The following is a 14,764-nucleotide window of genomic DNA, read 5'->3' on the forward strand; positions in this document are numbered from 1 at the left end:
AGTAATTTTCTTTTTCAAGGGACTGAGTAAAACTGTAAAATTATATTTAAATTTTTTTCAGTTTTTTTTTTTTTGACAATTTTTTTTCAGTTTAAAAAGTGAAAAAAAAAATAGTTTTATTTAATTTTTTTAAACTTTATTATTTTAGAAAAAACATGAAATTTTTACAAATTGAATTTTGAATATATTACTTGATATAGTGAATGAAACGTTAATTGCTGCCAAAAAAATATATATATCTTAATGCAACAAATAAATATATTATTATCTTTAATTGCCAAAAAAAAATCTTAAAAATAATTGAAATAAAATGAAAAAGAGAAAATATATGAAGTATGAAGAGGAGTTCTATTAGGACTAGATTCTCAAAAATAGGGGTATATAGTGAGTCTCCTCTGTTCTCACAAACCTTCTTCAGGAGCTGTCGTCTCGTCCACCGATCCTTGCCTCCTCCGCTTATCGGTATCATTCATATCTACTCGAATCTCTCTTCGTTAGAGTTTTTAACAATTTCTGGGTGGTGTTCACTACTATTTCTCACTGTCATGTATTTATCTATAGTTACTCGCGCTCTCTCTCTCTCTCTCTCTATATATATATATACATATTCGTATATATGGTAATGCAAAGACCCATCCTATATACATGCTTATATAAAAACAATTTTGTCAAAAGAAAAATACATACATCTATCTGATTAGTGAAATTTTTAAGATTTTACAGAGTAAAATTAGTCTTCCTAAAAAATGTTCAACCCTAATACGTAATGGGAGGGTTTCAACTCACAATCATTAGTTATAGAATCATGTATGATTAATTTGTAAATTTTTCAGTATTCCAATTTTTGTATGATTGAAAAGTTGTATTTTTTAGTTAGTTTTGAATGTTGAGAAACCAAACAAAGATTAATTTATCACTGAATAATTATTGATGTATGACAAGAAGGATTCTGATTACTGTTATTTTGTGTTCTATTCAATTATGTAATTGGTTCGTGATTAGAAAATTTCATTTAAAAAAAGTGTGTATCTAAAATAAAATCTGAATTTATAATTTGAAAATATATTTTTGAAAATGTGAAAAATTGAAAATGTGATTGGTATAAAATCTAAAAATATAAAAAAGTGATAGATTTGTAGGATTTTAGGATACAATGATTTGGAATAAGAGAAAATGTGATTTTTTTTTGTTTTTGATTTTATAACACAAAATTAGAATATTGATTTGAGTTTTATTTTAAAACATCTTAACAATCACTTATTCTTGTAGGTCGCACTGTTTTCAAGTTTTTAAAATGATAAAATTGGATTTGGATACTACCAATCACACTATAAGCTATTGTTTTCTTTCAATGTTTTAACGTAAATATAAAGGTCCCTCATGTGGCTATGATATATTATAATGCAACAATTGCCAATTTTGATGGCAATTAAAGGAACATAAGATCAGGGTAGTGGTAGTAGTAGTAGTTAGTAATCTTGTGGATGGGTTTAAGTTGCTTCACATTGTATTGTGAAGTAGAAGCTATCTCTGTTTATGCGTGGTGAGTTGAACTAATATATTGCCTGTATAAAAGTTATAGTTCTTGAAATGTCTTGATTGACCAAATAAAGAGATTGAGAGGGCTCATTACACGCCCACCATACCAGAAGTGACGGTATCGATTTTCCTTTTCCTTAGATGCTATCCATGTTTTTATGGATGCATTATTTGTGGAGGAATTTGCAGGTGCAGGCAGTGTTTTTTTTTTTATCAATTATTAGTTTCTATGAGTAATGATTCCATATATTTTCCACAGATTTAATCTATGTTTGTGTTTCTAGCTTAATTGTTTGCCACATCTAGTTTGTTGGAGTTAAGAACTTTATATTTTACACTATTCTAGCTCTTGCTGTAAAACTTGTTACGTTTTGTAGATTTGTTGTACTGCGGACCTGTGGTTGTCTGGTTAGATTTTTTTGTATTTACTGAAATATGCAGAGCAGCTTGAGTTAATTCTAGTAATTAAACATACTGGTGGCCTTGTATTTTTAGTCAAATGAAAGAATAGTTAAGAGTAGTAATATATGTGTATATGTGATTCAAGAGGTTAGAATGGAGCACAAAGAAATGAGAATAACATGTCTTGGTTGAAAATAACATTGTATTTGTACCAATTAATGTACGGATGGTTCTTTTTTCTTATATTTATAAAACAAGTGCATATGAGAATCATGATCTAATGTTATGACTTATGAATTTAATTAAATGTATTAATTTTGGATTTTAACTAATTAAAGTTTAATTTTATATAATATTTGTTTTTAGAGTCAGTTTACCAATTCCACATTCAGATTATCAATCAATCACAAGTTCTGTTCATAAACATGTGTTTAATCACAAAATTCAGTTTCTTATTTTTGATTCGTCATTTTCTAAAATACAGTTTTCCAATGGGACACTTAGGTTCTTATATTTTATTTACATAAGAATTCGTTTTTGTTTGCCAGTTTTAGTTTTCTAACTTGGGTATTCTTTGTTGAATTACAATAAAGATTGATGTTTCTTCTATGCTTCGGGTTATAATCGAATTTGATTCTAATAGCTTAACAAATTATTTGTCTCTCTTTGTAGTGAGCTTACTCTAAAGCGATCAGTTGCAATGGCCGAAGCTAATAACTCTGATATGGAACCAAACCAAAAGCCTCAAGTTGTATACCGATGCAAGAAGTGTCGGAGAATTGTTGCTGCAGAGGAGAACATAGTTACCCATAATCGTGGCAAAGGTGAATCATGTTTCAAGTGGAGAAAGAGAAACGGTAATGAGCCAACTGAATGCACCTCCATATTTGTAGAGCCCATGAAATGGATGGAAGCACCACGTGAGTGATTTAGGGAAATCTATCTAGTCTCTAGTAATTTATTTATGTATTTTCTTATGACAATTCAACATTATGCACCCTTTATGAGTTTGCTAACATGATCTGGACTTTGAACTCTTCAGTTGAAGAAGGTCACGTGGAAGAGAGGCTCCATTGCATTGGATGCAAAGCACGGTTGGGTTACTTCAATTGGGCAGGCATGCAGTGCAACTGTGGAGCTTGGGTTAATCCTGCATTTCAACTCCACAAAAGCAGATTGGACGAGTGTCATTTGTGAAGTCCAGTTGGTCCTTTTGGGGTAAAAGGTTAACAAAAGGATTAGTTTTTTCGTTTTTTTTATGCATATAAAATGTAGATTAGCTTAACATAGCTTTCCAATTTATTTCTAGTAATAATTGTCTCTATGAGTATTAATATATTATTATGCACAGTTAGCATTGACATGGAAATTCTAGAGTATTGACGAGGCACTTCATGCTATTTTTAATAGTGTTGGAGAAGGTAATATCAAATTGATCTCTTCATGTGAAACAACCAAGGAAGCTTGCGATATTCTTCGAATTCAATTTGAAGGTACTACTGAGGTAAAAATGTAACGCCCTGGTTAGCCAAGATCGTTACACTTTGTGTTTAAAATAGTGCTTAACTCGCTAAGCGAATCATTTGGACTTAAATGTGTAATTAAAGACTAAGTCAATGTTATATATTAAAATGTTTGGTCAAGAAAGTGATTATTTTTCATTAAAATTATTAAGTTTATACACGGGATCCCAAAAATTAGTTACAGACTGATAAAAGACAAATTGAATACAAATTATTCGTCCTAAGCGGCAAAACAGAGTTCGACCCTAGTTTCTCGCAGGTTATCCCGGTCGTGGCGGTCAAGTAGGTTGCATATGTACACACCGCCTCTGAAGCTCTCCAACTCATGGCTGGTCCGACTATCCCTTTCCCTTTCCTTCCTGCACCATATAGCACCTGTGAGCCAAGGTTCAGCAAAAAAACTTAAATCATCTTGCACAAATAAGCAACAGTATATAAACAGTAGAATTGGATCAATAAATTCAATCAACAACATGATATAAGCAATAAGTTTAGCAATGATATTCTGTTCAATCAAACACATAATCTAATCTCATCAACCAATATAGTAAGTTAAGTGCAAACAACACTTCTGTTTATTGAATAATATTCAGGTCCGACGCCCTTAGGCTAAGTCCTCTGGTCTTATAGCCGACCTCGACACGCTTAGGTCACCCTTCCTAGGCTTTCTGGGTTAATGCGGGCCTCGACGCTCAAGAGCAGCGTCGTGGCGCAACCCCGCGAACCTAGATTTTCCAGCAAGTTTTAGATTTCTAAACTCCCCAACAATCACCCCAAACACAATTTTATTACCATTAGACCACAAAAGTGGTCTCAGCTGCTAAACATCATTAAACCCTAGCCCATACCTCTAACAAAATATCATCTAAATTCAAACTTTAAAGCAAACTCTAAACTCAAAGAAAACTAAAACTCAGAGAACCTTAAAAACTTAATTTTACCTCTAATTAATCCATTTGCTAGCTGCCTCTTAATCATACTCCTAGCTCCATCTTCAAGTTCCTTAGATTTCCCAGCCCTTTCTCCTCAAAACTTCAAAAATTCTTCATGTGCTAAAAGAGAAAAAAGGAAACGTGATAGAGAGAGAAAAGGTAACTGGGTTGGAGTTTATCTGATTTTCTCCTAAGGTTTCTACTTAATTATGTTGGCTAAGTAATCCAAGGCTAGGGAAAAGACCAAAATACCCTTAGCCTTTACTTTAGTTCTTAAATGTCCTCAAGGGAAAAATCCTCCTTCGCCATCATTTCCCCACTAAACCTCACATAAATCATAAATTTCCAATTAACCCCAACATACCCAAATAATCACCAAATAAATTCTCATCACTCGTTAAATCTCGTTAATATACTAAATTACCAAAATACCCCTAGGCCCACCCCACGTTGGGTATTTACCCCATTGTGACTATTCCGCTAATCCGCTCACTAGGATCGCCTTGGACCACACATCTCAAATGTATCTCTATGTAAAAATGTGGTCTCAATCATTTAACACGTATAATCACATTTTTACCCTTAACGGGTCAAAATTATAAATATGTCTTTATTAACAAGAACGGACCCATATGCATATCTAATACACATAAACATGCACATATATTCATATTACCATATAAATCATGTATGCCGCATAGTCACACATTTATTCGATTAATCCCACGTATAAATCTTATTATGCCTTCTAGTCACAGTAATCAAGACACTTAGCCTTAATAACGAATTCAGGACGTTACAACTATCCCCTCCTTATCGAAATTTCATCCTCGAAATTTATTCAAATGTCTCGGGATACTAATCCCGCAAATCTGACTATAACTTCAAAGTCTAGTTCTTTACCTTACTATTCCTTGTAACACCCTCACTAGAGTGACAGTCTTATTCTGTAAGATTTTATCTCTTCTATCTGGGATTTCCACTGAATTTTCCTCACAAGTAAATCCCACTAACATTCCAGGGTTTCTTCACCCAATCAGGGGTAGTACTCGACACCTCTTTCCTTATTATTGGCACCAGTAACATCTTTTGAGCCTCTACCCATGCTGGAGTAGAGCTAATCTGTAGGGCCCTGGCCTAATCCTCATTAGGCTCTCATAAGTCCATCAAATCGAGAATCAAATCTTCTCTTCCTTTCCCAAACTATTTTACTCCTTATCCAGAATACTCGAATAAGTACAAAGTCTCCAATCTTGGAACTCTACGTTCCCATGTTTAAATTCACGAACTCTACATTCTTTTAATAGAGCAGACACTCCTGCCCTAACAATCCTAAATACCTCATTGACCCTCTGAACCGATTATGAACTAGAATACTTCCCATCCCTCTTTCATTTCTCGGAACGAGTACTTCTCGTTCCCTATCTCACTATATCTTATTTATAGTCATTCTAGTCGTTGACCGGCATTGATCATCATGAAAATCCAATCAAGGGACCATACTTACTACAATGCCTCAAAAACTTACACATTTAAGGTAAAATTCTTAAAGTCTGAGTCGTTCCTTCAGGTTGTTAGTCTTTCTGAAGGTAACCAATCATTTGAAATCCCAATCTTATACTCATCGCCATCTACGACCCTTTTTAGAACTTAGGAAAATAAGGGGTCTCAATCCAACACTATCGTCTTTAGTGTCCCACGGAGAAATACAGTCTCCCTTCACACATACGCATTTCTATGATAACTCAATCACATAAACCAGAATGTGCTAATCTAATATGCAAGTTGTTATCCCTGTTTCCTCCCAACATTCGCAGCTCCGCATATTGAGTCCATGGGCCACCCTGAGGGGATTTAAGGCCTAGATCAGGCCCAATAAACGAGGCAGGAGTAAGTCTAAGCGATCCAAATACCAGTAAAGCCCAAACGTTGTCGCAGAAGAAAATCTGAGACCATGAAGTTGGCGTGTTTCATCTTCCCGGACTCCTTGTCTGGTGTTATCCGCGGTGCGAAGAGATTGTTTCCTCAAGTCTATGAATGGATCGGGAAGATAGTGGATAAACCCGGATCCTGGTAAACGAACCATGGTCCTGGTCAATCAAGAGGGATGTTAGTAAATGAACCCGGACCAAGCGTCCAGGTTGGGTGTGATAATTGGTCCTCGATACTGACTTCACCCCGAAAACATGGTCACGTATCCACCATCTCGGACGGGCCGCACCTAGGGGGACCATCCCGGAATGATCAAAAGCGCTACCTTAGCGAGCTTGACCACGACCAAGAGGTATGCGCCTTGGTCCAAGTACCGGCCCAACGCCCAAAATTGATGAACCTCCCCATCACCTTCACGGAAGAAGACGCCCATAACATCCACCTCGTGCATCATGACCCTCTGGTCATCGATTCTCAAATAACTAACAAGATGGTGTCCCGAATATTTGTGGACGATGAAAGCTCCGTCAACATTTTGTTCAAGCCAGCCTTCGTCGCGATTGGCTTGACTGAGGCAGATCTGGCCTCGTGCCCAACTCAGATCTACGAGTTCAACGGAGATTCAATACTCCCAATGGGGAAGATCCAGCTGCCCGTAACACTGGGGAACGATATTCAAGGCTCGTTCAAATTTTGTACGTTCGTAATGGTGGACTGCCCCACTGCGTACAACATCAGCTTTAGTCGGCCCGCACTAGTTGATTTCTGTGCTATCACTTCCATCCGCCACCTCTGCATGAAGTTCCCCTACGGCAACAAAGGGGTAGGAATGGTCCAAGGAGATCAGAAAAGCGGCCGGAAATGCTACTACGTGTCTGCCCGACCTATTTACATGGTCCGCGAGGAGCCTCTTGAGGAGGAAAACGTTGATGCAGGTCCGCTCCCTCCCCTGACACAAAGGATGGTCCGGGAGGAGGACGAACTGGACCCTTGGATAGGGGCGGACCGGGCACTGGTGCCTATGGATGAAATTGAAGAAGTGTGTATTAGTGACACCGACTCAACCAAGGTAATCCAAGTCGGGAAGAACCTGAACACAGAAGTCCGGGACCGTCATCTTTCGCCCGAGTGAAAGAGAACTCATTTGGATATGACTATGATCGACCGCAACATCATCTGCCACGCCTTGAACATCGACGAGGACGCAACTCTGGTCCGGTAGAAACAGAGACCTCTAGGGGCAGAGAGGGCAGAGGCCCTCAAATTAGAAGTTGAGAAGTTATACTCGATCAACTTCATTCGGGAAGCTTTGTATCCCGTATGCCTAGCCAATCTGGTGCTGGTGCTCAAGCCAAACGAGACGTGGAGAACTTGCATCGACTTCGCAGATCAACAAGGCCTGTCCCAAAGATTGTTTCTCTCTACCCCGGATCGACCAAATTATAGATGCGACATTCGGATACGAGATCTTGAGCTTCATGGATGCCTATTCAGGCTACAACCAGATCTCAATGCATGTAGCAGATCAGGACCTACCAGCTTCTAGATCGACAAGGGGGTGTACTGCTACATCATCATGCCTTTCGGACTCAAAAATGTCGGAGCCACGTATCAAAGACTCGTCAACAGAATGTCCCAAGTCCAACTGGGAAGGAATATGGAGGTCTATATAGACGACATGCGGGTCAAGTCCAAAACCTCCGGAGGACATGCCGATGATCTGGCAGAAGCATTTGCAATCATTCAGAAGTATGGGATGAAGTTGAACCCCAAGAAGTGCACCTTTGGTGTGGCATCCGGGAAGTTCCTGGGCTTCATAGTAAGCTACCAAGGAATAGAGGCCAACCTAGACAAGATCAAAGCATTGACCGATATGCCCTCTCCATGGAAGCATAAAGACATTCATAGCTTGACAAGGCGAATAGCTGCCCTGAGCCGTTTTGTTTCGAAAGCCGCCCTGATCCCATTCTTCAACATCCTTCGAGGAAGCCAAAGGCTCGAATGGTCGGCCAAATGCAAAGAGGCTTTCTAGAGACTTAAAGAGCATCTGGCCCGAGTGCCAATCTTAGCAAAACCGGTGGATGGAGAGCCATTATACCTCTATTTGTCTGTGACCGAACATGCCATCAGTGCCGCACTAGTACGGGAAAAAGAGAAGGCCTAGCTCCTGGCCTATTACGTAAGCAAGAGGTTATTAGGTGCGGAGTCGCGATACCCACTAATCGAAAAATTGATGTTTTGCCTACTAATTGCATCTTGGAAGCTTAGGCCTTACTTTTAAGCCCATGCCATAAGAGTGCTGAACAACCATCCCTCACGACAAGTGTTACGAAAACCCGAATCATCCGGGAGACTCCTGAAGTGGTCCATTGAATTGAGTCAGTTTAACATTATGTATGTCCCCAGAATATCAATCAAGGGGCAAGCCCTGGCCCACTTCATCGTGGAGTGCATCGGGATCACTGAAGATGACGATCCCGTCGATCCCACGACACCCTTGTGGAAGGTTTTCGTAGACGATGCCTTGAACGAAAACGGAGTAGGGGCCAGGATCATCCTAGTGTCACTACAAGGACACCAGTTACAAAGTGCCCTGCGATTCCTGTTCAATGCATCGAACAACGAGGCCGAGCACGAGGCCATAATGGCCGGATTGCGCTTGGCCCAAGAAGTAGGGGCCGCGAGACTGGAGGTCTATGGCGACTCCCAATTGGTTGTCAGAAAAATCTCGAGGGAATACAAAACAAAAGGGGAAAAGGTGGTAGCTTATGTGACATGAACGCGAGAGTAGCTTCAATCTTTTAAGAAATACTCCATCCGCCAGATCCCTAGGGAACAAAACGTGCTTGCAGACACGTTGGCAAAACTGGCCACGGATGCTGAAGCAGAGCTCTTCGGGATTTTCCCGATCAACCATCTCCCCGCACCAAGTATTCGAGCCCCCACGATCAACACTATAGACTGCTCCACGTCTTGGATGAGACCCATCACCCAATACTTAACAACTGGGGGGTTGCCCATGGATAGGGCAACGACCAAGAAGCTTCAATACCAGGCCCCCAGTTACGTTATGATGGAAGGAAAACTGTATCGCAGAGGGTTATCCATGCCACACCTCCGATGCGTATCCGGGACCGAAATGAGTGCAATCATGCACGAGGTGTACGAAGGTTTTTGTGGAGATCATACAGCTGGACTCAACTTGTCCAAGAAAATCCCAAGGCAAGGATATTTCTGTGTAGAGTCCCAGAACTTTACTTAGCTAGTTAGATAGTAGTAGTAGTAATAGCTAGTAGTAGTTATAGTATGTTTATTACTGTGGATTTTGGTTCAAGCCGGGACTTAGTTGAACACTCGTAGCAACACTTATAGATTTTATAAGTTTAACCTATAGTTTAAGAATATTAATTATAACATAAGGTTTGATTAATATAGCTGATTATAAAGATCTTATTTATTATACTATAAGGTTTAGATAGAACTAATAAGATCATGACACTTGTCGTGTGCATGTTTATTGAGAAATTAAGCATTTTTGATGAATAGTTTTATAAAAGAAATATTTGAAAACCCTAGAACCTGCCAGTAGCTTTAAAAATGTTATATGACTCAGTCAAAGTTGTTTACCCAATTCAAATTAATTTGGAAAAGTGCAAATACGTGTATAATATTTCAGCGTATGCTGATATATCGCAACTATAGGGGCAATATATTGCCACACGGGGAATACAAAAACACGTGAACTTCGCACAAACGCATCGACGAACACTCGGGGCATAAGCCCAGGTGATATATCGCCTACAATGGGCGATATATCGACCCTAGGGAAATTTTTTCAAATGTTTTTGAAATCGAGCTCATTTTATTCCTTAACCTCTTAGCAAGCCTCTGAACGTTTTGACCGAGTCTTAAGCCTCTACTGAACGAATATTCAAATGTTTTTCAAGTAATATTCATTATTTTAATTCAAGCTAAAAGAAGATATTTTCACTCCTTGAACTCTATAAATAGGACCTAGTACCAAGCCATTTCTCTCATTCTTCAAGTTGTGTTCAGAGCCTTCAAGCTGGTAGGTTTACTATTGAGTGATAAACACTTGGGTTGGGTTATAAGCTTTATCATTTTTGAACTTTATAAACACTTGGGAAGTAAGATAAATAGTGTGTTTTTCTATATCGAGGTATAGTTCGGTTCTAGTATACATCCAAATGTATTCCTAATCTTATGTTCATTTCTGTATGACTCTTTAGTTTCCATTAGTTTTCTTTACTCAAATCCTAACTCGTTGTTTTCCACTCTTGGTTAGGAATTTAAGTTCGTTGAACTTAAGGTTTCTTTTCGGTAAGTTTCATCTCGGTGGTTTAGTTCATTTCTTGATCATCTCTTTCATTAGAAATACTCACATTTTATTGTTGGTTTTAGGAGTGTTCCAAATCTCGTCCTTGTTCTCACATCCCAGTTTTGGTAAGGCAAATAGGATAGAATTTTATATGTTTATATGATATGTTTATATGTTATCTTATGTTATGTTATGTAATGTTATATTATGTATGTTGATAGACCTTGGGCATATGACTTGTATAGCTAACAAGCCCCAATAATTTATGGGCATATGACTTGCTTAGCTATCAAGCCCCACAAATCTATTAGACATAATACTTGTTTAGTTAACAAGTCCCAAGTAGTATAATGGCCATTGTAGTAGTATATGACATATATTTATAGTATATGTTTATGATATAATTTATGTGTATGTATTATGTTATTAGTAGATTTTCCTTGTTGGGCATTAGGCTCATTCCTTTATTTTATGTATGCAGGAAAATAGTTATGGGGCGAAAGGATTCTTGGCAGCTTGGAGTTGTGTATTGAGGATGTGTGAACGATTCGAGGATGACGTTATTTTAAGTTTTTTTTATGTTTCTATGTATTTTCCGCACTTGGTTTTGTAAACAATTTTAATTAAGTTAAAGTTATGTTTTGTTTTTCAATCAATGGGATCCCATACCCTGAGTTTATGTATTTCAACATTTATCATAGAGTTTTTAACAAAGTTATGAATGTTTTGTATGTATGTTTTCTTAAGAATAGTGTCTATGTATAGTAGTTTTAATGGTCCAAAGTCTTAGAATTAGTTGGGTCATTACAGTTGGTCTCAGAGCAACGGTTCATACGCATGAAGTTCTCTTTGATACACACGCTCAAGCTCCGAATCTAACCGCCAAGTAAGTGTTTATGTTATAGTTATTATGTTTATATGTATAACTAACGTTTTAGTCTTTATGTTTTCGGTTAAGAATGAATGGAGCATTAACTTATGAGGATATCCGAGCCATTAAGGTCTTAAAAAGAATTAGAGAACCAAGAAACACCGTAGGAGTGCTAGAAAGAATCACTCGGAGACTACTTTTATTCCACAGGGAGATAGGTCACCTCCAAGAAACTAAGCAGATCATGATGAGATCAACAGAGCAATACGTTTTAGTAATTAGACTTGTTTAAAGATTATCCAACTGTGATTGCAGCTTTAGAAGATATATGAGAGACGATAGATGATGAAGATGAGTTACCGGTAGCTATGAGATATTATTTTCTCATACTTAGGCTCACTTCTAAAATGGAATTCCAATTTACCAATGAGCAAAAACATAGAATCTTTACAAATCTTCCTCGAGGGCATTTTGAAGCTCAAGATAATGATGACTATGAGGAGATAAATGATGATATGTTAGATGAAGAATCAGATGTAGAAGATCCCGATTTTTAGAATAGATTAGTTTCCTTGTTTATTTTATTTATTTGCATTTGTGATTGTAAATAGTGAAATTTTTTTCCAAATTAATATCATTGTTATTTTGATGACATGTATGAGTTTGATTTTCTTTTGCAATCATAATAAATAATAAATTTAATGAATAATGACTAAGTTCGGTGACGGTGGATACAAATCAATGAATCGGGTTCTCTATATTGAGAGTTAGGGGGCCATAGTAGTGGGAACGATTTTACTGATCCCAGCCCTCCCTCAATATGGTTAACTTTGGAAAAATGATGAGTTTCGAGCCTGAGAATTTAGTCATATAGGATGATTAGAAATAGACTTAGAAAATAATAAAGATGGCTCATTTTTCTAAGTATATAAATCTACTCTAATAATAAAAAAAATCTTATATAACTTTCATAAGAAATCATAATTTATAGGTCCGAGTTATGTTTGTTTAGATTAAGTTTGTGCCTTAGAGCCTATTACGATAAAGTTCTAACATGTTTTTCTCAACTGTTAGAACTCTGCTGAAGATGTCATTCAGAAGGTCCACTCGCACCAATGCTAATGCCTCCAACGCTGCTCCTGAGAGCAATGAAGCCCCTCCGGTTCGCAGAAGGGGAGTGCGTGCTACTGCCAACCGAAATGCGTCGTCGCCGCCGGTTGACAACACTGCGAAAATTTCCAGACTGCGACAGCAAGTTGAGGAATTACTGCAGCAACAGCGACAACAAGCTCAGCCTCAGACTCAGCCTCCGCCTCCGCCGCAACCACAGGCTCAACAAATGACCCTAGCACCCCATCAAGTTGGTCCATATGGGGGATGGCCAATGGCGAACTACGCGCCATACCCAGCTCAGCACATGGAGCCAGTTTATGAGCAGTTTCGTAAGCAACACGCTCTGAACTTTGAAGGGACAACAGACCCCTTCGAGGCGGAAGAATGGCTTAGAAATGTGGAGCCGATCCTAACGCACATGAACATCAGCAACACGGACCGCATATCCTACGTTTTGTCTCCGCTCAAGAAAGATGTTAGAATATGGTGGGACTTAGTTCAGCAGACTCACGATGTTGCCACCATGACTTGGACCAAATTTGTGGAGCTGTTCCACAAAAAGTACTACAATTCTGCTGTCATCGCTTCAAGAGTCGAGGAGTTCGCTGGTCTGAAGCAAAGGAGTTTATCAGTGGCAGAATATGCTTGACAATTCGACCGATTAGCCAAGTTTGCGCCAGAAATGGTTCCAACTGACTTTCTGAGGGTGACCAAGTTCGCTAGAGGACTTTGACCAAAGATTGTGCTAGGGGTTAAGCTAGCAAACCCAGGAAATACTACATATGCCGATGTTCTAGAAACGACAATAGAAGTAGAAAGGCTTCAGGCAAATGTTAGTAAAGAAGAAGCCAGTAAGCCTGAGCCTAAACAATAGAGTCAACCTCAGACTAGTCGGAACAACAACCATCATAACAACAGCAATCAGTCCAACAATAATAACAGTCAGAAAAGAAGGCATCCTGACAATAAGCAGTCTGATAACGATTAAAGAGCACAGATGAATAATGGAAGTAATAGGCCGGTTTATGTAGAATACCCGTAGTGTGCTAAATGCTAGAAGAAACATCCTGGAGAATGCTGGGCAAACACCAAAGGATGCTACAGCTGTGTTCAGGAAGGACACTGGAAGAGACACTGTCCCCAGCTCAAGTCAGAAGGGAAAAAGGAAGACAGGATGGTTCCTGCCAGGGTATTTTCCTTAACCCAAGGAGAAGCTGATGCTAGCAATAAAGTGGTCACAGGTCAGGTTTTTATCCTGGTTAGCCAAGGTGGCATACCGTTTCAAATGAAGATTGGACATGGTAGTCCCAACCTATTCTAGCAGGTCCGCGGTGAATGGGGTTGTGTCCTGCCCCAACTTGGGGCGAAACCCAATCTCGGCAACGAGCCGATCCATGATCGAGTGAGAAGCACTGAAAGCAGCTAGACACTCGGAGAACTCGACCTTACGATGGATCGTCAGAGCTCGATAAACCTCCTCCCTCTTTCCCCGGCCATCTTCCCATGTCCGGGACACCATCTTCGACCACTCCTCCCGCAAGATCATCTCCCCCTCTTCAGGAAGAGCCGGAATGACGGGGAGCATGGGAGCCTCCAAAAGTTCCCGAGTGATGAACTGACTTTCCCCAGAAGAATTCTCAGCCAAGGAAAGGTCCTTGGTCTTGGCCCTCTTCGCCCGGTTCGCGAACTCACCAATAGCCGAGTCCGCATCCCTCTTCTCGGACCCTCGACTGACCAGAGGTTCCTACTCCAGGTCAATGACCGGAGGTCGAGCAGGCTGGGGCGGAACAACTTTGATACGAACTGTTGTAGTAGGGATCGCGGCTGAGGCCTCCCCGACTGTATTCAGTTCCAACACTTATTCCCCAAGAATCGCGTCCAACACCTTGTTCTTGGGCACGCCTCTGGCGGCTTTCTTGGCCGACGCCCTGGCCTTGGCCGCCCGGACCTCAAGGGCCTGCTTCATCTTGACCATAGGATTAAACATATTGGAACCTTCTGAAATAGACAAACATAAAGAAAGTCAGCAAAGTATACGAGTAAGGATAAGAAGTGATTCAAAAGAAAAACTAGGCTAAGGTCCTCCGGGATGAACCCTTATCTAGAACTCGAG

General features: G+C 39.4%; 1 protein-coding gene across 5 annotated transcripts; it reads left to right on the forward strand.

The window, feature by feature from the left end:
• The first annotated feature begins 303 nt into the window (after nucleotides 1–303).
• On the forward strand, nucleotides 304–3,473 carry LOC133782259 (probable inactive dual specificity protein phosphatase-like At4g18593). 5 transcript variants are annotated; one of them, XM_062221497.1, is made up of 4 exons: nucleotides 304–462; nucleotides 2,614–2,861; nucleotides 2,984–3,166; nucleotides 3,293–3,473. In XM_062221497.1, exons 2-3 carry the CDS (start codon nucleotides 2,642–2,644, stop codon nucleotides 3,136–3,138), a joined length of 375 nt encoding a protein of 124 aa, XP_062077481.1. In that variant the 5' UTR covers nucleotides 304–462; nucleotides 2,614–2,641; the 3' UTR covers nucleotides 3,139–3,166; nucleotides 3,293–3,473. The 5 variants fall into 5 exon arrangements, with proteins under 5 accessions (XP_062077481.1, XP_062077483.1, XP_062077482.1 ...); XM_062221499.1 differs by having other exon boundaries at nucleotides 3,352–3,473; XM_062221498.1 differs by having other exon boundaries at nucleotides 2,984–3,159.
• Nucleotides 3,474–14,764: the final 11,291 nt, after the last annotated feature.

Source organism: Humulus lupulus, chromosome 6, assembly GCF_963169125.1.
Source record: "Humulus lupulus chromosome 6, drHumLupu1.1, whole genome shotgun sequence".
Taxonomy (NCBI): Eukaryota; Viridiplantae; Streptophyta; class Magnoliopsida; order Rosales; family Cannabaceae; genus Humulus; species Humulus lupulus.